This window comes from Copadichromis virginalis, linkage group LG18 (assembly GCF_057382275.1).
Source record: "Copadichromis virginalis isolate Kocher_CV1m ecotype Utaka linkage group LG18, C_Virginalis_male_GT1.1, whole genome shotgun sequence".
Taxonomy (NCBI): Eukaryota; Metazoa; Chordata; class Actinopteri; order Cichliformes; family Cichlidae; genus Copadichromis; species Copadichromis virginalis.
Genome location: NC_140635.1, coordinates 21909882 through 21933820, shown reverse-complemented (window position 1 = coordinate 21933820; position 23939 = coordinate 21909882). Strand labels below are relative to the sequence as shown.

At 42.8% G+C, this 23939-nt stretch overlaps 1 protein-coding gene across 16 annotated transcripts in view; it reads right to left on the bottom strand.

The window, feature by feature from the left end:
• Positions 1 to 23939, bottom strand: part of mbnl1 (muscleblind-like splicing regulator 1) — a 45653-nt gene that overhangs the window by 10564 nt on the left and 11150 nt on the right. For 8 of the 16 annotated variants that reach the window (XM_085438389.1, XM_085438387.1, XM_085438392.1 and 5 more), the window contains exons 2-4: positions 20590 to 21618; positions 772 to 987; positions 382 to 600 (exon numbers count right to left, since the gene is read on the bottom strand). In XM_085438389.1, the coding sequence (XP_085294515.1) occupies positions 382 to 600; positions 772 to 987; positions 20590 to 20763 (609 nt within the window). In that variant the 5' untranslated portion in view covers positions 20764 to 21618. Of the gene's footprint in view, positions 1 to 381; positions 601 to 771; positions 988 to 20589; positions 21619 to 21758; positions 21800 to 22038; positions 22138 to 23939 lie in introns of those variants that run through there. The other 8 variants (XM_085438394.1, XM_085438400.1, XM_085438397.1 and 5 more) reach the window with 3 other exon arrangements.

The window sequence follows — 23939 nt, the reverse complement described above, 5'->3', positions numbered from 1 at the left end:
ATGAGCGAAAGCACCATCTCCACGGGAACTTAATTGAGATGCAGTTCATCAGGATTATACGAGTGATAAACCGATGACATTTCATCACAGTTTATCAACCTGTTTTTTATTTTCTTTCAGTTTGGTTTCTACTTTGCATAATTGCACCAGCTATTATAATTCAATTCCGTTTCAGAAACTGTTTATGCAAATCAAGTAAGGGCACCATTATTCTTATGCTTGTTAAGCTGCTTGCCATCAATATCTGTCTTGTTTACAGGCTCATTATCATTGAGGTTAACTCTACTCTGACTAACGAAGAGATACACCACGAGGAAGAGTTTGTAATGGAAAGTTTTTCATAGAAGAGATGAGATCACACTCAGTCAGTTTGTGTTTTACCTCAAGTCTGTCTGTTCTCAGCAGTTTCTGGGCTGCAGCGGCAGCGTTGGGGACTTGGCTGACTGCAGGGCTGGAGGCCATGAGGACAGGGGTGCTGGGCAGGATCTCTGGAGGCATCAGGCTTGGTGACACAGGGCTTAAGTAGGGATTAAAGGCTGCAGCTGCAGCTGCTGCTGCGCTTGCATTGGTGGCCAGGCCTGGTGTCACCGAGAACATCGGCTGGAGCAAAACAAAATAAAGGCAGAGGAATTAAAGGACAGCGGGGAGCGCAAACTGCGATCTTTCCGTAAAGACACGCACTGACATGAAGGGGACTCAAAAGACGGGAAAGAGCCACGCAGACAAGAAGGAGCCATATATGTGTGAGCTTTTACATGTACGTAATCTCACCATGGGCAGTAGCTGTGGTGTGTTCATACGTGTGTGTCCTCTCACCATAGGTGGTAGCTGCGTGCCAGGCATCATGGCATTGGCGAGCTGCATCTGTTGGGCGAGCATGGCCATATTCTTCTGCTGGATCAGATTGTTCCTGCCATTGATCTCCAGTTGGGTCTTTAGATGGGGAGGAGGGTGCAGGTACTTGCAATTCTCCCTGGAACAACGGCCCTGAGAGGAGTGGAGAGAAGTGACAGCATTTAACGCCAGATTCAGAAAGATGCTTATATGGCAACAGGGTACAGACAAACATTATTGACTTTATATTGACTTTAAATTGATCAGCTGGAGTAGTTTGCCTGTGCCAAAAATTCGCAGATTTCAGCGTTTTAAGGTTTATGGCAACATTCTTTTATTGGAATTGACGCTGATTTACATCAACAGTTATTGGTGCCTAATGTCTTGGCAGCTACCAAACTGGCCGTTATAAAATTTGTATAGACATCCATAGTCTTGAGTAACAACTGTGAGGATCGCCAGCTCCTGTACGATTGTCACGATGCCAAGGTTTACCCAGGTAATTGGCCTAACAACCAAATACCTGCTAAACTAATGTCATTCCTAACACTCTCGGCTTGGTGAGGGTGCTAAACATTATATCAGCATTACTTCAAGGCTTGGCAGACTAAAAAAACCAAAAAACCTCTCATTATTCACAAGGGGTCACCACAGCAGCATGGTGTGTTTGATTTGGCAGAATTTTTCAATCCAGACACCCTAAAGGGATTTGTGTCTCCTCGTAGATCTAAACAAGCTTTCACTTGTAAACCTTGTAAACCACTACACTGCGCACCACCTTTTGCATGTAACAATAAAATATGAAAAATGAACACATGGTGCATGTTCAATCTAGTTACACCATGACCAGATGGCGGCACGCACAGACGCAGCGGCCCGGAGCTCCTACACTTTTGTCGGGGACCAGGAGGCATACAGTGCTGCCAGGGCCAACCTGAGAAGAGGCATCAAGACTGCCAAGCAGCAGCACAGGAGGCGTATCGAGTCCAGGTTTGAGAACAACACAAACCCAAGGCAGGTCTGGGAGGGCATCAGGGCTATCACGGACTACAAAAGAAGAACACCATCACCCTCAGCCGACAGTTCTACTCTGGCTGAGGATCTAAATCTCTTTTATGCCCGTTTTGATAGGGAGAACACCGACCCTGTCCTGTCCCCTCTCCCCTCAACCGACCCTGCTCCGGTCCTGAGCACTCATGAGCTGAGGCGTGTGTTCCGGAGCACTAACACCAGGAAGGCGGCCGGGCCGGATGGAGTGCTGGGCCGGGTGCTAAAAGACTGTGCTGCGGACCTGGCGGACGTCTTCACCTCTATATATAACACCTCACTGTCCTGTTCACTGGTACCATCCTGTTTCAAAGCAGCAACCATCGTTCCCATCCCAAAACAGTCAAATGTCACATGTCTGAACGATTTCAGACCTGTGGCACTCACCCCCATTCTCGCCAAATGCCTGGAGAGACTGGTCATTAAACACATCAGAGCTGCTTTTCCACCATCCCTGGACTCGCACCAGTTTGCATACAGGGAGAACCGGTCAACCGAGGATGCGATCGCCATAGTGCTGCACACATTACTGAAGCACTTGGAACACAGGAACACCTATGCACGGCTCCTCTTTGTAGACTACAGCTCGGCTTTTAATACCATCCGGCCATACAAACTCCGTCCCAAACTCCACCAACTGGGACTTAACTCCTCTCTGTGCAACTGGATTGTGGACTTCCTCACTAACCGTAGACAGAGTGTCAGAGTGGGTAAGAACACTTCTTCCACCCTTGTGGTCAACACCGGTGCCCCTCAGGGGTGTGTTCTGAGCCCTCTGCTATACACTCTCTTCACCCATGACTGTATTTCCTCCTGCGCGTCCAATCTCATTGTTAAGTTTGCAGATGACACCACAGTGCTCGGACTTATATCCAACAATGATGAGACAAACTATAGGACAGAGGTGCAACAACTAGAGTCATGGTGCCACGACAATAACTTGGTCTTAAACACCAAAAAGACCAAGGGGATCATTGTAGATTTCCGGAAGAGGGGTCATAACAACCATCTGCCTCTCTTCATTGGCAGTGAGGCGGTGGAGAGGGTGAGCAGTTTTAAATTCTTGGGGGTAACTGTGACCGAGGACCTGTCCTGGGGCAACCATATCACCTCAGTTGCACGGAAGGCCCAACAGCGCCTCTACTACCTGAGGAGACTGCGGAGCGCACACATTCCCAGATCTCTGATGTTGAACTTCTACAACTGTGCCATCAGCAGCGTTCTGACGTATGGATTTCTAGTGTGGTTCCCCAGCTGCACCAAGGCCGATCAGCAAGCACTCCAGCGGGTGGTGAAAGAAGCTGGCAGAATTATTGGAACAAGTCTGCCAGAGATCAGTAATATCTTCCCCACTCGCTGTCTGAGGAGGGTGCACAGTATCCTGCGGGACCAACATCACCCTGCGCGCCACCTTTTCCATCTGCTGCCCTCAGGGAGAAGGTACAGGTCTATACAGGCCAGAACATCCAGACTGGCCAACAGCCTGTATCCACAGGCTGTGAGGCTCCTGAACTCTCTGCCCCCCTCTCACGGACAATAACCATATCCAACTTCTTAATAGCAATGAACTGGTCTGCATTGGTGCATCATATCTTTATTCTCTTCCCCCTCCTCCCCCCCCCCCCCCTCTTTCTTAAATAGATAACTATCATATCTGATATCATATCTCACAGTACAATAATATTGAATGGGTTGCATTGTTGTATTTTGTCATGTTTCTCAGGTCTTTGTCTGAATTTCTACGAACATTATTGCTAAGGATTGTCTTATTGCATTGGAGTCACACTGGGTTAAATATGTACACTTGGGTTTTAAGGGGTATTTATTATTTTCTTCTTTTTTTTGGGTTGTATGGAAGCCCCAAACGCAATTTCATTGTTCTTGACAATGACAATAAATAAATAAATACTAAATACTAATACTAGTGAAATCCTGCATCCTTGTTTATAGCTACTTCAACATCAGACACTCAGTTTCACATTGGGTCTGGCCTGAGTCTATCACTAATTGTTAACAGCTTGCTATTTCTGCCAGTCCCAGCTGGGACATGTGTGTATGTGTACACTAGCCCCAGGAGGTCAACTGATGCTGCGCTGCTTTTCTCCAGACATCCAGCTTGGCTACATGTCTAAATGGTGCTAAAAATACCATCCACTCATATGATCTGTCTATATTATATCAGCAGTCATCCGGAGGTCACGCTTCAAAGCCTCTGAATAATAATCTAAGACAGGGATCCCTTTCTGCTGCCTGTTGCGAGTATCCAATTATATATTCAGTCTGGAGAGGAGTAGTCTAGGAAAAGGTCTGACACACTAAAGCGCATTCTTGTGCAGGCAAGAATGCATATGCATTAATGCATGCACATTGGGGTCAGGTTCCTCTAACAGGTGGCAGATGTATGTCACGCAAACATGAGAGCGCGCACACAAAACACGTCCGCAGTTTAGGAAAGGCGCGTATTTCCTTTCAGCTCTGCGGTACAGCTGATCTGACTGTGCTCTCCCTCGCTGACAGAGCTGACCCCACTGGGATTCATTTCTATACTCTGTCATGACTTCATCTCACTTTTCCATCTCCTTTGCTTTCACTGACACTGGAGCACCGGACAGGTGCAAAGGAAACAGGAAGGAGCACTGAGGGGAAATTTAATGGCAGGGGGTCCTTTTGAAGGTATTTTGTTGTATCCACTTGTCTGAAATTGTGATCTCAAGTTCTACTTGGAGCTCCTTTTAAAATGACAGCAGATTGTGTTGCAGATAGCTGGTTAAGAGCAATTAAGACAGATGCATGGACTATGACTACCTACACGTCTCCCTTATGCTCTGTGCCTGCTATCTTCTCTTCTGCTTAGATAACAAAATGGAGCGCACAGATAAGGGGCCTGATATTTTCATTATTTCTCTTTTTATATCAAAAATCTGATGAACAGCTATGAGACAGCACTGTGTCATTCAGAAAATGTGTTAAACTTGCTATGAAATTCTAGCAGTGATAGCAGAGAGTAAAGATTTGCTAAAGTTGAATAAAAATGAACATAGGACTCATTTATTTAGTGAGAAGACAAACAGACACAAAGACAGAGCCATAAAAATGGCTTATGCAGATTAGCTATTCACATTTTATGTCACACAGTGTCAATGAGTCAAAAAATGTGTGGCTATTTCCTAATGCGCAGGGCAAAATAGATGTTTGAATCAACTTAAAAGTTTCATACTGATCTAAAACACATTATACTCTTTTTCTTTTTTTGTTTTTATTCCTTTCTGTCATGATCCTGGGTCTGTTGACCCAGCGTTTTGAGTTTTAGTTTATGTAAGCCCGTCAGGTTTCCTAAGTTCATTTGTTATCATGCCTAGGTGTTTCTAGTTCTTATTATTTCCCCCTCGTGTTTCCAACTATGTTAAATCTCCCCTGCTCTTCATGCGTTTCATGTCTGTGTCTTACGTTGTCAAGTTCGGGTTGTCATGTCTATGTCTCTTTATGTTTCCTGTTTTATTGTGAAGAGGTCTGGTGTTTCTGTGTTCATCGTGTTCAGTTTTACTCTCCCACGGTGACGTCATTATGTTCATGTGTGCCAGCTGTTTCCCCATGTGTTCCCACTTCCCTCATCATCCTGTGTGTATTTAGTCCGTGTGCTTTCAGTCATTTGTTGTCAGGTCGTCTGCTCATCCATAGGTACCCATGTCAGTTCACTATGGTTAAGCTTTTTCATGTTTTGTTATTAGTTCACCCAGTTTAGGTTATTGTTTAGTTTTCACCGATGCCCGATTATTTTTACCCTCATTGCTAGCCTCAATAAACGGCTTGTTTTGTTTATCCACACTACGTTTTGGTCTGCGTTTGAGTCCTCCTCTGCAACACATACGGTCTGGCTGGGGCAGACCGTGACACTTTCATCTTTTATATAGATGTGTCTTTGAGCAACTGTTAGCCCATGTGCTCAAACATCTAGGACAGGCCAGGCTATCCGGTTGTTCAGTCTGACGTCACTAGCCGTGTCTGGGTCTAAACTCCGCTGCAGGTCCATATATCAAACGATCACTATGGCATTACTGAGAGTTGAAAAACTGTCTAAAGTCTTTCATCTTTAATAAAATGATCAGCGTTCTGCTCTACCAGGTGTAAAAATTGAGTTTAACATCCAGGCATCCATGAAAACAGAATTTATGACATTTAACGGAGTTAGAAGTTAGCAGGAAGTTAGCTCGCTAGCTTCTATCTAAATACAATATAGCATGTCCTGACTGCGGGGTTTTGGAAACAAATTAAAACGTACAGCTCTGTTATCACTTCCAGCATAAATGAAGACAGAAAACTAAACAGCAGTGACGTTTGTAGGGTTACTGAAGTTTGGCTAGCTGGTATATAATGATGTGCTACGTGACCGCTAGCGACACAGCTATGTTAGCATAATATAAACAAGCTAACTTTTTTTCCACTCGATAAAAGTTACCGTGAGTGTTGTCGGTGGTCAGGAACAAATGTAATGGCATGGCAGGATGCTGTAAAAGGACCAAACTTCAGCCAGGAGAACAACTGAGATAATCCATCCACAATACGAGGTTAGTCATTCATATACTGCTGCATGGGCTGGGCTGTAGTTACATCCTAAGGTTTTAAAAACTGAGCTTAAATAAATGATTAGTGGTAATAAAAGCCGAGGGAGGTCAACAGGGATCACTGACTGTTTTAGGAGCTTTTTGAGATCAAATAGAAGAAAATACATAACATTAAACATGTTAACAACACAAAAGCCATATTAAACGCAGACTACTTTAGACCCGGAAGTAGGATTCGTCGCGTCATCACTGAACAACCGGATATGTTAGCTGAGCTGGCCTCGACAATTCTGACACATTCAATTCATTCATTTTGAATTCGCATTCAGTTTTATTTATATAGTGCCAAATCACAACAACAGTCACCTCAAGCTGTTTTATATTGTAAGACAAAGACTAAACAACCCCTCATGAGCAAGCACTTGGTAACAGTGGGAAGGAAAAACTCCCTTTTAATAGGCAGAAACCTCCATATAATCAGCCCAAGGGAGGAGTGGCCATCTGCTGTGACCTGTTAGGATTAAATGCAGAGTGCTGTATAAACACAAAGTCAGTGGAAAAAGGTGAATGAAGAAGAAACACTCAGTGCACCAGCAGCCAAGGACTATTGCAGCATAACTATGGAGGATTCAGGTCACATGATCCAGCCCTAAATATATACTATCAAAAAGGAAAGTTTTAAGTTCTTAAAAGTAGTGTCTCCAGAAATCTAAACTGGGATAGGCCTGAAAGCCTCCCATTCTACTTTTAAATGCCCCAGGCACCACAAATTAACCAGCAGTCTGAAAGTGAAACGCTCTATTGGGGTGATATGGTACTATGAGATCTTTAAGATAAGGTCTGAATATTCAAGACCTTAAATGTGAGGAGAAGGATTTTAAATTTGGCACTAAGGTGTGTGTTCAAAAAAAGAGGAGCTGAAAGCAGGTTCTAATAGCACTCATCCAGAGAGTGACAACAACATCCAGAGAGGGGAGGGAGAGTGTGTGTGTGTGTGTGTGTGTGTGTGTGTGTGGGTGTGGGTGAGGGGTAGGTGAAGCGGGGTGGTTGTAAAGGCATAAAAGATCATGTTGCGCTCACCTCATATGACCTCAACCGTCAACTGCTGGATTTGTTATTGCAGTTTTGTATATGGACGTGTTTTTGTGTTAAGGCGGGCAGAAAATAAAATGCTGCTTTGATTTTTAGTTCAATCATTTTGAGAAAAGAAAATGTCATCAACCATCACTAGCAGCCATTTTGAATTTAAAAAAAGCAGGTCACATAAGAGAAAGCACTCTGATCGCATGGAGAGAGAGACGGAGAGCGTAAAATGAAAGTCATGGTGACTCAACGGCTGTAACAGTGAAATTTTAGAAGTTGCAGAAGTGATCAGTTTAGACCATTGCGAGCTGTCGCAAGCAGGGTGGGAAGAAAAAACAGAAAAGAGATGCAGACAGGGATGAGAGGAAAACGTAGCCCCTCGCGTCGTGTTTTTGTCTGTTACTGTGACATCACCAGCCTCGAGGAGCAGCTACAGATGGTGTCCACGGCAACAGAGCAGTCAGACACTTCTCCTCTAATACACAGTGACTCCTGAAATCCGCCCGATCGCTGCCAGAGAGAGAAGCTCGCCAAAGGAAACGCTACAGATAGAGCTTGCCCTGCAGCCACGACTAGCTAAGGAGCATCTTTCACTGCTTGTCTGCGTTTCCATCGCGAAAAAATTCAAACTATGTCGACGAAAGATAGATACATCACCTCCGATAATTCTTATCACTGACCAGCTCTTTCGACTCCACCATGGGATCTCAGTCTGAGCAGGACATTGCACTGTCTCATGATAATGACGGGATTTAAGGATAATTATGCAAATCAAACGTGGGCTGGGCTATGGAAGCTTCAAATTCTTCTTTTTAGGGATTTTTCATAATACCTGATAATGAGTGAATAGATGAGTTTGTCACTGCTTCATGCAAGACATGTAAAAACAATCAAAAATGATTCATCCACATCATTAGCTGTTTCCCTCATTCTCTTTCCCTAGAATCAGTGTAGGCTGATGAGCAGAGGGCATATTTGTCTTCATTGTTCAAAGTGTGTTTCAGGAAAGTGCTTCCAAGTTCAGGTGATAAGAACTATGAGGGGGGTTAAACTACATATTATAGGTCATGATTTAGTAGAATAATACGACGTTAATACAGCGGGGCTTTTTCACCAAGCAGCCGCTGCACTACTGAACTTTCCCTGCCTTCTTTAAGTTCAATCCAGGCCATGTTTTATTTTAATAGTGAGAGTCTGCACTTCCCCCGGTGAGCTCAGACTTGCCAAAATCCAGGCCAAACTGGGAACAATAATCCCACTGGCTACTGGGCAGGCTGTTTGATGATAAGTTGCAATAACATGTCCCACCCTGAGCGCACTCTCTTCTAGCTCTCTGTCTCACACTCGTAGACACACACCCAGCTTTGGTGATTGTGTGGGATTTAAACAAACAATGAACCAATGAGTAAAGAATGCTGGGTGGGGCTGTATCCCATCCTTTTAAGGAGCACACGTGAAGCATGCAGCAAGATGTTGCACTGTGCATGTGCGCGAGCCAGCAAGAAGGAGGGAAACACGAGACAGGTGAAGAAAAACGTCTCTACCGTGAAGACTATAGTTAAAAGTATTCAGTAAAATGGGGGCTTTTGTATCCATTTGACTTGCAACCTTTAAATATAGTTTGTTATAAAAGTCTGAATGGATTAAGGCCGAAAAACCAGATCATCTCTGAACTGCTGCTACATTATGAACTGTCCACACATGTCTTAGACGAGCCAGCTATTCTTGCATGTGGCACAGCTAAACAGCGATATGCAGCATTCAGTTATAATTCTGCTCTTTTCAGGAAAACGCCTGCAGAAAACAGGTAAACTGTAACTTCAAGGTCTTTTAAAGTGAGGCTAAGGAGATTCCTAGCTTTATTGTTTTTGGTTTTATTTTATTTTTCTAACATATTCAACATGGTCACTTGATTGTTTCAGTTTTTACTGTCTTATTTCTGGTATCAACGTTCTGATTTAGTGACAGCCCTACTTGGTAGGTTTACATTTCGTATATGTCAAGATGCAAACATCAGCGGAACCACTCAGTCTCCAGTTTATTAAACTTTTTCAAAGATTCCCCTAAAGGTTAAAATTTAATCAACTGAAACAGTGATTCTGTTTGGACTATATTTAACCCAGACTAACTATATGTTTGCCAGATGCTAGTGAAATAGGAGCTGGTCTATATTTTTTATAGTTCAAATTTTGTAATTTAAATACATCACAATCACTTGAATTCATTTTGTGATCTTTTGGTATGGTGGCCCTGAGAGGTAAAACGCCACTAAAGAACACAAAGCACAATGGACGCGGTTTTGGGGAGACAATTACGTGACTGATGAGCTACAGAAGTGACAGAAACCAAAGCACGTGAAAGACTGCACTGAGACACGTTTAAAAGAAGCAGAGGACTCATCTGAGATGTGTGTTTTAATCACATGACTCAGATGATACTGTAGACACATGTTTGCTATTATCCGTTTACTGTTAGCTTGTCATTTGCGCAGCTGGTCGATCAACACTTCTGTTGTATTTGTCCTCTCAGGGCCACTGTACTTTGGCCCCCTCAAAAAAATAACTGGAAACTCTGCAGCATAATTTCCTGAGGACATCAATCTGTCCAAACTTTTACTAAAAAAATAAATACCTAAAAACAAACACACAATATTCTAGTTACTGCAGGCTAACCCATTTGAAGCGTGACCGTGGATGTATTTATATCCTGCATACCGTTAACCTACATCCTTTTAAACACACTACAGAGACAGTTACAGTTGATCCAACTTCACTTCCCCTCTTATCTTTGATGCTCCAGCGTTGTGGTGTGATGTTATGGTGTAAGATTCAGTTGTGTTGAGTTGTGCTGTGAAGCTACTCTGTTCTCTGTACTGCGTTCCACTGACTTCTGTCTAAACATACACAGAGATGAAAGCCCTTTCTCTTCACACACACTCTGAATGAAGCTTTGTTCTGCTGGGGAATAGCACAGACTCAAAGGACCGGACCCAGCGGTTGGTCTCTTTGTCTACCATGCACCCAAATATGGCATAAAACATAAAATACAGCTAATTCAGTCAATATACTAATGTGCACGTTGACTGGAATTTCCTGGTAAAACAGCAAGCACCCAAATTACTGGAAAAAAGAGCGAGCCAGAAATATTCCGATGTGATAGTCTCATCTTATCCCTGCTAAATTTGCAAGCATTAAGTAATTAGCAATTCACAATCAATAACACCCATTTAGAGAAGAGAAAAATAGATTTTCTTTTCTTTTCAGTCACTTAATTTAGCATCAAATTAACAGCAGATTTTGAAGACAGCGAAGAAGACGGCAGAGGTCTTTGGAGTCTTAGTGATGTAGTGCCGTTTCTTTGCTGAGGCCTGCATGTCTATATCAGACCATAAACACGCACTCGTACTCATGCCCACATCTCCTTATTGGGGCTCAATGCACCCAGTAATCTGTGAAGTGAAGATTAGTGGTCAGAGAGTTGATGTGACCAGCGGGCCTTGTGGAGATGTGAAGAAAAGAGGGAGTGTCAATCTATGATAATAGCCATACTGGTTACGGTGACGCATCCCCGCCCTCACCCAACAACGGCAGAGAGAATGAGGATTACAGGCTAGAATAGAGTTACAACACGGACCACACAGAGTGCGATAAGGTACGTCGTGTGGCTGTGGGAAAAATGTGAGCAGAATGCATCAGCGGATTTTCTGGGTTTTAGGAGAAAAATATTTCGCAAATTGCAGCTGTGGTTCAAATGTAAACACCCACATGCATGTGACACAGTAGCATCCACATAAAACTATTCATATAGACACAGACAGACACACAAAATGCAGGCTGAGCAATGAGTTATTCACACTCGAGAGGGTGTTGGTTCTCAGAAATCCCTCAGGTCAGATGTCACGTACACAGGAGCTCTGGATCCAAACTTAGACCTCCCTCCGTTTTTTTGTTTTTTTCTCACATGCCCCCCTCCTCTCCCTGTCTGCCTCTCTCTCTCTTGCTATCTCTTGATACACAAACCAACTTTCATGTGACTTCGTTTACATTAATGTCCCCCTTTCTCAGTTTAGCGATGCTTCTCCTCCTGCGAGGTCAGTTTCTTGCTTTTCATTATCCGTGATAACAGAGCAATCACACGAGTATTGATTTGAGCCGCAGCACTTTATGAAAGCCATCCAGTGCTCGCGACGTAGCCCGGTAACATTCATTTAATCATCTCCGAGCTCTGCCTCAGAGTGAGAAAGAAGAGGCGCTGAGCAGAAATCGCAAGTCTGAGGCAGCAATGACGCATCAATAGCAACACTGTTTCTGAAATGACTGAGGTGGGCTCTTTTTCTAATATTGGGCCTTCTGGGTTGAGAAATAAAGACTTTCTTTTATCTAAATGAGACATTTCAAAACTTAAAGCATGAGTAATGCAGTGGGATGCAATATATTCTCACTAAAGAATGACAAGTAGACTTACAATGCCCTGTATATATATATACATATTTATTTATTTGTTATAAAATATATAATACAGTCGTGGTGTATAATGAGCTTAGATTACAAAAGCAATCTGGAGACAGACAAAGAAAATGGGGAAGTGATCTTAATACAGAGAAAACAAAGTCACCTACAAATAAAGCCCCTTAGCCTGGGATGAGTTACGTGTACCAATCTCCTTCCACATTTTTTTGTCTTTCAACCAAGACTCCATCATTATCTCTATCACTTCAGAGTGGCAGCGTTGTGATGCATTTCAACCCTAAGCAAGACCTATAAAAGAAGGAAAAAAAGTTTAAAGGGGTCCTTTTTCTCTTTTATATACCTTCCTTTAGTCCCAGCTTTCTGCTCTCCCTTTTTTAACCCTTGTCACTCCCGCCACCATCTGCACAAGTCTCAGACAACAGGGGGAAAAAAGCCTCTTCTATCAGTAGCCAAGTAATAATGATTAGTTTAGTTTGCAGCACTAACAGATTTAATCTGGTATGTATTATGCTAATCTGATCTCACAGTCTGTAATCCTATCCACGGCTCTAATCCCACTGTCAACTGGCCTAATCCTGTTTCTGTGTGTGATTATGCCTTTCGGGCTTGGCACCAGCACGAGGACGATTTCCCCCTCTTCCTCTCCTACAGCATTTTATCAAGTGGTTTAGCCTCATACTCTTTCTATTATGGAAGATTATATTCTGATATTCAAAAAGTTTGCAAAAACAACAGCTGGAACTAGCAACAGCTAACTTGCAACTTCAGAATTAAATCCAGCCTAAAAGATTTTGCAAGCAAGGCTACAGCCACAAATGCAAGTCATACGCTATATTCTGCTGTCTGTGACCATCATATAAAGTAATTAGGGCTAATAATTGGTGTTCAGATTGTGTCACTGTTCCAGGTCAAGAAAACAACAACACATGAATTATCCTGCCTAAATTAAGCCTACATTTGAGGGTGTTGACTGTGACTCATTGCTCAATAACATATAATGAAATAAACGAATGCATAATGGAGAATATTTTAAGTTTCAGATTCGCCAAATAAGGTAAAAGAAGGTTTTCCTTGCGATGACAATGAAAACTGAATTGAAGACAAGCAGAAAGTGATTAAGACTGTTGCCATGAGTCTGACAGGCCCAGACACTGCGATTCTGAGAAGGAATGCACTTAAAGAAAAACAAGACAGGCACACAGAGAGCAATTGAGAAAGAGAAAAACACATGGACAGCTATCAACTATTTTTTTCCACTTTTTGCCTCACAGTCACTTCTAAAAAGCATGTGAGTGTGCAGCGCCTGACATAGCCTCCTTAATGTTTTGGCATCGACGGAGAGAAAAGAGGCAGGGTAAACGTGACAGCTGGACCGAGGAGAGGGAGTGGAAGAGTGAAAAGGTGTTAAGAGAATTGAATCTAAGTGAGCGGCTGTGCCCTCAAGCTACGCGCTCACCTGTCTTGTGGGATTGATGATAGCCTAGCTAACTGTAGCATCTGCTAGTACTGTTATCAGTAACTATTAATAAAGTTGATATAATTTTGTTTCTTTGTTATAAACTATATAGCGTGAAAAATGTAACCGAATGGGCACACCTTGCAGTTCATTGTGTTTTCTATTGATTTGAATCACGGATCAGTGGCATTACCAACACTAATTATAAAGTATTGTGCCAAAGTCTTGACCCACCTCTCCATTTTTTAAAAATATTTTGCTTCCAAGGAGCCCGAATTTTTGTAACTTTTTAAAGGTGGGCTAGATCAATACTTCTCCAGGGTTTCTGAAGCTCTTTCCAAGTTTCTTTACTTAGACTTTGGCTTGTTTTCAGTCCAGTCCTTGTGCCTGACCATTTTCAGAGGAATTAAGCCACTTTAGACTGACCTATAAGTCATTCAAAAATTATAAGGCCACCTAATTCAAGGGATGAACCAGCGTTGTGTCTACATGCAAAGGACAATTTTGCAAAAAACACTTCAATACTAACTTTGTTACTGCACGAAAAACACATAGTTGAGTTGAATTTGACTGATATGAATTGAAAAATACCAAAGATAACAGCAGCTTTAATGAGATAAAATAGTAATTTTGCATCAACAAGGCAAAATAAAAATCCACCAGACCCAACACAGAACCTGAGACACAGATCTTTCAGTTGATCCATCTACTGTTCACTGAAGCCTTAAACAGAAATGGTCTTTGTTATAACCTCAGGATAAAAATGCTCGGAAACTCAAGTGCCAGTTTTAGGACGTTTACTGACCACTTTTAGAAACAACCACAGCTAGTCGCACACATACAGGAAACTGTCCCACGCATAACATTCCGGCAGGGAGAACCCTGAAAAACCTCTGAAGGTTCCGGGATGCAACGCCCCCAAACATACATTAACAACAAAACTGTCTATAACAGTCTTAGTGGAAGACTGGGTGTCAAGAAGCCATTCTTAATGAAATCAAACAGGAAGAAAAGGGCGAGGTATGCCAATTTAAACAACAAGTGGACTGCTCACGAAGTTACTATGAATCCAAATGTGAAATTCCTGGTTCAAATATTGTCCCTAAGAACAGAGGAAGTTGGGAGGTGAGTGTCTACGGTCATCTGTAAAACATGGTGGAGGCTTTATCATTTCCGCCAGTGGGGTTGGAGATCTTGCCAATTTGATGGAATTATGAACACAGAAAAGTACCATCAGATTCTGATACCATCTGGAAAGCATCTGATTGTCAACAGCTTCACGCTTTAGCATGACAATAATCCCAAACATACTGTTAATACAGTAAAAGCATACCTGGCCTCCCCAGAGCCCAGATCTCATATGACTGAAGCAGCTCGGGATCATCTTGACAGATAACAGAACAAAACGCAGCTAAGATCCAAAGAATAGCCTTGAATGTCCTTCGAGAAGCCTGGAGAACTATTCCTAAAGACTACTTAAAGAAATTACAAAAAGGTTTGCCAGCCAGAGTTCAGGCTGTGTCGAAGAATAAAGGTGGTCACACCAAATATTGACTTTTGAGCTTGTTAGAATTGTAAAAACCACTTTTTTGCCTTATATACTGTGTTTCCATATATTCACACATTTCAGTAAATCGCTGCACCTACTTCCCATTTTCCCAACAAAATATAAAGAAATGAGGGGTGGACTCAGTACAGATTATGTTTTACGAGTTTCGGATAATTTAACGCTTGAATCCTGACTTTGATCTGTCAATATTTGCTACTGGGTGGAGCAAACAAACCCTCGGGCTATTTGTAGCTTTCTGTTAAGTCTGTACGTTAAAGACAGATTCAGAAAGGGCAGCTAGAGAAGTAATCATTGTATCACTGGTGTTATAAATGGGCCCAGTGTGATGCCGGGACAGGGACGGCTGACACCGAGAAGAAAAGACTGTTGTTGCTGATCTTCTGTCACATAAGCTCACAGACAAGATGCATAGATGCGCTGATGTGACAAGGATGCACACACAACCTAAAACAAGCAGGCCAAGGAAAAGGCTCTATGTGGTTTAGTGTGTGCATCAACCAGGATTAGCGTGGTCCAAGCATGAATGTGACAAAGACTTAAGAATAGGCCCATTGATGCCAGGAGAAAGAAAACTAAAAACGCCTACTTACTGAAATAAAATCCCAGTTATGGGTCTCAGTTTATTTTAATAAGCTAGAGGAAAGACTGAGCACAGCCACGCACAGCATCCGTTTAGCAGAAGCTGTATCGTACAGATGAATAAATCTACCCCTTAAATATATTTAAAGAGGAGAAAGAGCTTTTCTGTATGCAGTCATAGAAATCCCATTAGGAATGCAATTAAGATGAAAAGTCTGCAAGAGGAGTTACATCATTCCTGCCAGAATCCGACTGAAAATCTGCACCATGCCACTGAAAACAAACCTTGATGACTATGGCTTGCACTTTTTGAAAGTCAGTGTATCAAAAGCAAAGTGAGTACGGCTGACCTATGACCGACTTTGGATTCCACGTGCTCATCTGTGGCTGCTGTGTTGGAAAATGGCACATCTGTCTGTCTTTAGCGTGTGTGGTGTGCTTACGTTAACCCTTGCAGTTGATTTAACGTGGCAGAGTGTTCCTCAGGTTATCGCTGGCCAAAAAAAGTGACAGGTATTGAATGCACGTGGCCATATACAGTCAGTCATTGCGGAGACTGGCAGAAAAATTTGTTTGAAATCACAAAAATGCCGTCAGCTAGCAACATGGTTAATATTTACCAGAAAAGTCTGTCTGGTGTGTCTGTGTGTATTTAACCTCACTGTACTGGATCTAAACGTGCTGTCAAAATATGACCAGCGAAACGAGAGGAAAGGCAGATAGAGGAAAGAGAATGAACGGGAGAAAAAGCCAGACAGATGCAGTCCAGACCAGAAGTTGTAAATCAGGTGTAAAATAATGGCTAAAACAAAGTGTCAGGTCGCAGCTTTTATGCGTGTTTACATTGACGTAGACAGAGCCATGTGGGGAAATGTAAGCGGCCTAATAAAAAGAATTACCACCAGCGTGAGGCGTTGAAAAGTAGCTGGACAGCAATGCATAAAGTCAAATAAACCAGCATATTTAACAGATTGTGGAAAATCCTGTGGGGAAAATGACTAATTTAAATATTCAGTCCATAGATATTAACACACGATATATCTTCACTGGGGACGCTCCCTCAGCCTTTTACCGCTGCTTGTTGTGGCATCTTTCCGTGATTAGTCTCAGCAGGGGGAAACCATCTACAATCAGACTGATATCAGGTGATGCTCGTGCTGTGACTTATAGGTAATTGCTTTTTTCTTTCAGCAACTTTTTTCTTTCCTCATTCCTGTAGTTCACTTGTTACTTTTTTGTATATTTTTGAACTGCAATCTGTTTTTTCTGGATTTTCGGCTCACGTTGGAGGTATCATGAACAACGGGGAAACATGTATGCCTACATCCTCTGTCTAGCAGCTTGTTAGGCATTTACATGAGTACTTCTGCTTTTTTTTTTTTCAACATTTCTAGCAGCTGACTTTGGCAAACCGATTACCTTTTGTGTACCTCTGATAGATTTTTTTCTTTTGTTAACCCCTATTATTGTTTTCTTCAAGTTAAAGTGAACTCTTAACCCATATTGAGTCTAATTGCCAACCTCAGTCACACAGTTCTTTTTACTTGAGACTTGGCCTTTTACAGTAGCACCTGCTTTATGTCGAATTTAATGTGCCGAAGCGAGAAAAAACGGTCCCTGAACAAATAATTGGTGTGCAGATGGTAAACAAGCAAATATTTCTCATTTAACATCCAGCTCGCCTCAAACAGTGCAGCAACACAAACGAAGCGGCCGCAACAGCACCACAAATCCCGATGTAATGCACGTGCATGTGCTCAGAAACGTGATGACAGTGGGTGTGTCAGGCTGGCAGGTAGACAAAGCACAAAGTCTATGCTGTGTGAAAGCATGTGTGTGTGTGTATCTTCAAATGGTTCTCTGTGGTAGACGATCAACTGCTTGCATTTTTAAACATTTGGGATGCCATCCGGGGTTAAACAAGGACCTGCTCCTGACCTAATTCCACACGGGTTTGTGTTGTACGATACGTGTGTGGTAATAGCTGTGCTAGTAGGGTAGTTATCCAGGTGTAATGTGACCCATCTTGCCCAGGAATGGGTGTGTCCTGATGCAACAGACAGACCGAGTGGAACAGCACAGAAGGCGCTTTTAATGAGCATTAAAAACAAGCAACAACAAGTTCATTTACAGCAGAGAACAACTTGCCTCATATACTAATGAGGCAAGTTGCGCGCTTGTTTCTGCAACATTAAGCCCCTGTTACACTCCTATCAGCTTTAGTGTACAAGCAGAGAGAACAAGTGGTATCAACTAGAGTGAGTTAAAAGTAAGTTACTACGCTGTACCTCCTCGAAGTATCGGGTATATTTTAAACATCTGCCTCATCAGTTAATCTGTTGCTTAGATTAGTTTTAGCTATGAGGCCCGTTGTTTATTAAGATTCCAATTTATTACACCTCACCTATCTGCTCTGCAGTTAATCATTGACGGGCAAAGTTACAAAGCTGACTTTAAATCAGGGAGTCCAGGCTACCATTATCCCTCTCTAAATATTTACCCTGCTTCGACATAGCTGAGCTGTCTGTGCTGCACCAACCAGATAGACAGGCAACAGAAACGGCTGCACTCTGAGGTTAAGGCCAAGTGTAAGGCCAGCAAACACCCACAAGCATCTTGTTCAAGCACGGGCAGATTCAAAAGCACCTCCACTCTGTTACGGGTCTGTGGCCTAGATGGATACGTGGTTGTAATTGATTTTCTAGCTTGAGGGAATGTGGTGCACATATGATTACTGCCATGAGAAATCATGATTTAACTCCTTTTTACTATTTTTGGTATCAATATATTATGTACAATGTCATTTAGTGCCGGACAGATGTTTGTGAGGCCGTGACCGTGACATAAAAAAAAAAAGAAAAAGGCCGAAAAGAGAGCGAGAGTGGCTGTTGGGGAAATGACTGGCTTTGGGTGTGACCTGCTCAGCTATGCACTAGTGATCATGTGAGACCTGTGCTAATTATACACTTCTCAAGAAGAAGGTCGATCCTCTCTCATGGGCAGAAAACATGTGCACATGTGTCCAGGAGGCTGCATTAGTGTCTGCGTGTTGGGAGTGGGCAATGTGGCTTCATGTAACACAACTCATTCGAGAGTTAGTCCTATTTCAACCTCTCAATCTGTGTTAAAGAGAATTAGGGCAGCTGATTTTTCACTCAGTGCTGCTGCGGGTCTGTTTAGAAAGACTAATGCAGAGAGAGTGTGTGTGTGTGTGCGTGTGCAGAGGTTTATGCCTTATCATATAGTGTGAACAATTATCTGACAAATCCACAGGTTTTCTTTCTGATATTTCCTCTATCCTCTTTTGCTCTTTCTCTGTCTTTTTACTTTCTGCTTCTCTTTCCATTGTGGGTTTCGGAGACCTGCTCTGTTTTTCATTACCAGTGGAAAAAATGGGGCGAGTGGTTTAAAAAAAAAAAAGTATTACCCATCTCCATTAATACACATATCCTAGTGGAAAATGAGTCTAAACTACTAAAAAAGGACTTCAGAGTCCTTCAAAAAGCCACCGTATACTTGCCAGTCACTCCTTTTTAATGGCAACCTCTACCTCAGTGTGACAATTTAAACATCCGCCTGCAGATAAAAGCACCACTGCTCTCTCAGTCAATATCCTCTTGCAGTGGGTAACACTGAACTCAGGAGTCTGTGACATGTAGGTAACGTTGTGTTATGTCTGTAGCAGTTATGCTGCTGCAGCAGGTCTTCAGTTTGCTAAAACTTGAATATAACTGGATGCCACCTTTTTTTTGTTTTGGCTATTTTAAAATGTTAATCCAAATTATTTTCTGACAATATTTTAACTATGTGAGGCTGAGTAAACTAAACTGCTTATGAGTATTATGAGTGCCTTATGTCCCACTTTTGCAAAGTTGCAGTGTTTTGAGAAGATTTCAGGAGATTAAGCTGTGAAAATATATTAAACTTTTCTTGTAATTTTCATGTGCACAGGTGAAGAAGCTGCTGAACAGTCAGCTTGGGCCTGACAATGTTCTTTTGTCCACATCTGGCTGTAACAACTCTTCCCCTGAGTTGCACTGCGCACACGCTGTCCTCATCCTAACCCTGCTCACATGCAGTCAATGACCACGAGTCACCAGTATCTGCTGGACAATACAAACACGAAAAACATACAGTGCCAAGTCAATGCTGGAAACTTTGGGTTGAGGTCCACCCATCTCCAGAGATCTTGTGCTCCGATAAAAAGAGTCATTGTGAAAGAGCGAGAGAATCGACGAGAGTGAGAGAGAGAAAAAAAGAGGTGTTTGCTTTCCTGCTGCTGCCTAAAAATGGAAAATTACTGCATACAGTTCCCCAACTCTGCTCTAAAGCAGATACACATATAGAAACACACACAAACCCCTTATAACTGCCCTTAGGCCTCTGAACAGGAAGTGGTTTCAGCGAATGAGAGCTACATGATGACGCTATCGCCTTGTTCGTTTCTAGCAGCTGAGCTTTGCTTAGGGCATCCGTATGAGTTTGTACATCTGGCTATTCATCAGACTGTTTGTCTGCTTTTCTATTCAAACACTGCCCCACAGCAAACATGATCACTTCCAGAATAACTGCGCTATTGTAGTAAATTCATGCAACTGTGTTTATGTGCAGTGTAATCAGTCGGAAAAGCAGCCGATTCTTGAATGAATTCCATTTGGAAGTAAACACTACTCAAAACATTTCGGACTGCGCCAGAAAATTCCACAGCTCTGTGTTAAATATGCCGAACTGCCTCACCTAACCCCACCGCCAAAACACCCACCCCCCTCCATTCTGCACCCTTCATCACACGTTCCAGTCACCTGACCAGAAATAGGTCGGACCAAGGAGAGCACATGCTGTGGCCAGATGGTGCACTCCAGTTTGTTATTTCCAGTTTGCAACACCATAAATTCCCTCAAACTGCCTGTCAGACCGAATGTGCTCAGTCTCTTATCTGTATCTCTTTATCGACTCCAGATTTCCTGCTCGCCACTTCTCCTTTCTTACCTTGAGCGAGTCGAAGCAAGCGATGACCCGTCCGTTGTCCACCTGGCAGCTCTTGGCTGGGTGAGCGAACTTGCACTCCTGGTCGGAGCGTGAGCAGGTGCCCCTCTGGAACTCCCGACATACTTCCAGTGTCAGCCACTTTGTGTCACGGATGTGTGTTATGTTCATTGCCATCTCAAGACGCCGGCAGAAAAAAGTATTCCGAGCGGAGATCTGTTCGAAAACTCTTCGAAATCTGTTCAAATTAAGTACCTATAGTGTTGTTATCCACAATCTTTTTCTTTTTCTGTTTACTTATCAGTGTTGTCACTGTCTGGGATACTTGTCTGTGAAGATGAAATGAAACACTCAAAAAGAAAAGTTCCTACTGATTGACTGGGCTCCTTCTCCAAAGTAAAATGTTGCAGGATGGCTGTGGATGTAAGCAGGTCCTATTCTTGATCAGACAGCGGCTGATAGAGTTATTATATCCAGGGGAGACTACTTAGCTTAACAGTCAAGCTGCCTCTCTTGGTTAGACTTCTCTCTCTCACTTGTTATTGCTTACTGAACTGCGTCATCTATAACATTCCCAGGCGAAGGTGACAGCCGAACTGAGAGCCCTCTGGTTAGGTGCAGTGAAGCAGGCAACAAAGGTGACAGTCTAGGTGTAGCCTGCTACAAGAAGGTTAAGGACACTGAGGACTAAGTGGAGGCTTTAGAGCGTTGAAGGCGAAGGTGAAAGGCAAGGTGATGCTGTGTGGGCCTGGTGGTGTGTTGGGCTGCTGTGGTAAGGCTGGTCAGCTGGTGGATAGTTGCTGGCAGCAGGGCCGTCTTACAGTGAGGAGAGCGGAGTTTGGAGTCAGGCTGCGTGGAGTGGATGATGATGGTACAGTGGATGGGGTCGGAGCGAAGGCTGCGAGGAGGGTGTGGCTGCTGTCCTTGTACTCGTGTTGCTGTGGCAGCAAGCGAGCGAGGCAGGGGGGAGGGTGGAGCTTCAGCTGTAGAAGCAGGTCAAAGCTGCAGCAGACATCAGGGAAGGCACTTCCTCTGGGGAGATAAAGAGAGAGATAGAAGAAAGGGGAAAAAAGGAACGAAAGATTAGTCTATATACAACACGTTAACAAAAAGAAGATAACAACTATCATGTTTGTTTTCCCGCTCGTGTGTCTTTCAGAGAAGATTCTGACCTGCAGGATTTTTAAAGTCGTGACACTGCTGAGCTATGCAGCTGTGGGAGTGAAGAATATGTAAAAATCTCAGAAATGCAGGGGTGTCAGCGAAAACAAATAAAACTTTCACCCGCTCTGCGCTCTAAACACACATAGTGCAAGCACACCTTCATCAGGCCATGCTACGCACAAACAGACACACACACATAGAGAGAGAAATGCACAAAGCAGCCATTCACAACTTTCCACATCATCTGGACAACGCAGAGAAAAGCACATCAAATCCCGTATCACTTACAGTCCAGTACAGCAAAGCCGGCCATTGCAAATGTGTTTAGAGGTGAAAGAAAGGAAGAGAGTGAAAGCAAGGGGGAAGTTGAGGCTGGGCATGAGGGAGAAGAGTTTAGTCATTTCCTTTCTTGCGAAGCCTTGTGAGAGCGGTGGCCAATGAGAGCTTGCGGAGTTGCAGCAACATTCTGGGCCGAGCGCCAGGTGAGAGCAAGGGGGAGGAGCGAACAGGAGGCTGACCTGCCCGCTTGCTGTTGAAAGACACACAGGCTGAACTGTTTCTGCCTCACAAGATAACCTGTTTCCTTATCAAAACAATAAAATTCATGGACTCCAGAGATAATGTCGTTTTATTTTTAAATAGGAAATACCACCGTTGCAGTAAGGCAATGCATATTGCAAAGGTCTCGCACAAATGCAAGCTCGCACGCAGTAATTGTGCAGAACACGATTGAATGAAACAGCCTGGTTATTATTTCACTGTCAGAATTTTCCCATTTATCACTTTTAAATGAGTTTATACATTTAAATGAGTCGTTTTTTGCTTTGCGTTTGTTTTGATTGTTTGTTTAAATTTTGCATTGCTGCCAGTGGTTTCTATTTTTGGTGAATCCATTGTATGGGGTCTGTTGGGGGAATCTGCATGATTGGGATCCCAGGGGCCCATTCTGCCCTTATCGCTAAGCCAGAGTAAGTCACCACACCCTGTGTAGTGAAATCGCTTTCCCCAGAAAAGCATGTGCACCCTCAGCAATGCCACCAACCAACCACTGCTAACTTTACAACACTGCAACGCACTATATCAGAGCCCTGCAGCAGCGCAGCGCAGCCCATGATGAGCCAGCAACATAGATAAACAGTGTATTTAGAGAAAGAGAGAGAGAGAGAGAGAATGACAAAACATTTCAGTTTCACCTTGGATGACCCTTATGATAGCAAATGTAGCAATGTAGCATTAGAAATGACCTTTGGCGTGTATTCGGAACGCAAATCCTGCAACGACCATACTCGACGACTACACACATACCCAGACAATTATCTTTCATATCACGCGTTATATGGAGATCAAAATAAATTAACTTTCCAATGAAACACAAACATAAAACATCTGTCTCTTCACTATAACTAGTGCTGTGTCAGTTTTTGGATCGATTCCGATACCAAAGGAATACATATACATGGCCAGTATTGCCGATACCAGTAACGATAACCTATAGCGGGAGTTTATGTAGTGGAAAGCAGTGTGTTGTGATTTATGAGCTGAATCATCATCTATTCATATTTTAATAATTTCAGCATATTTTAATGACCCCTAAATTGTTATGATTTTTTACTTTCCACAGTAATTAGTTGATACAACAAAGCACACTTTTCAGCTTTTTCATCTATTTTAAAACTATTTTTCTTTAGACCTGGAATGTAAATGTGCCTGTATCTGAAGCACTTTGGATCAACTTCTGTTGTTTAAATGTGATGTGACACAATTCAGTGGGCTACATATTGAGAGGTTAGAAACAAAGTATCACTCTGATACCAACACCAGCGTTGGTATGAATACTAACGATATTTGGATCGATCTGCACACCTCTCTTATCTTAGCAAATGTTGCGCAAGAAGCAATAGTTTTCCTGCCGGTTTAAAAACTCTTTTATGCCAAAAAACATTTTTGAGTAACAGAACTTAGATTGAATATCTTCGTCAGAGTGCAACTCTTCCAGCATGCTGCATGTCATACTTTTGTTTGTGTGACTCGGGCCACATTTCTGTTCCCATGAACTCTATTCACGTGAAGTCATTCATCAACTTGCGCACACTGCTACATAAATGTCAAGTCAGTCGAGAGTAATCTTTATGTGTGTTCATGAATGGTCTGTTATTATCACTAAATGTTGACCTTACATGTACCTATTA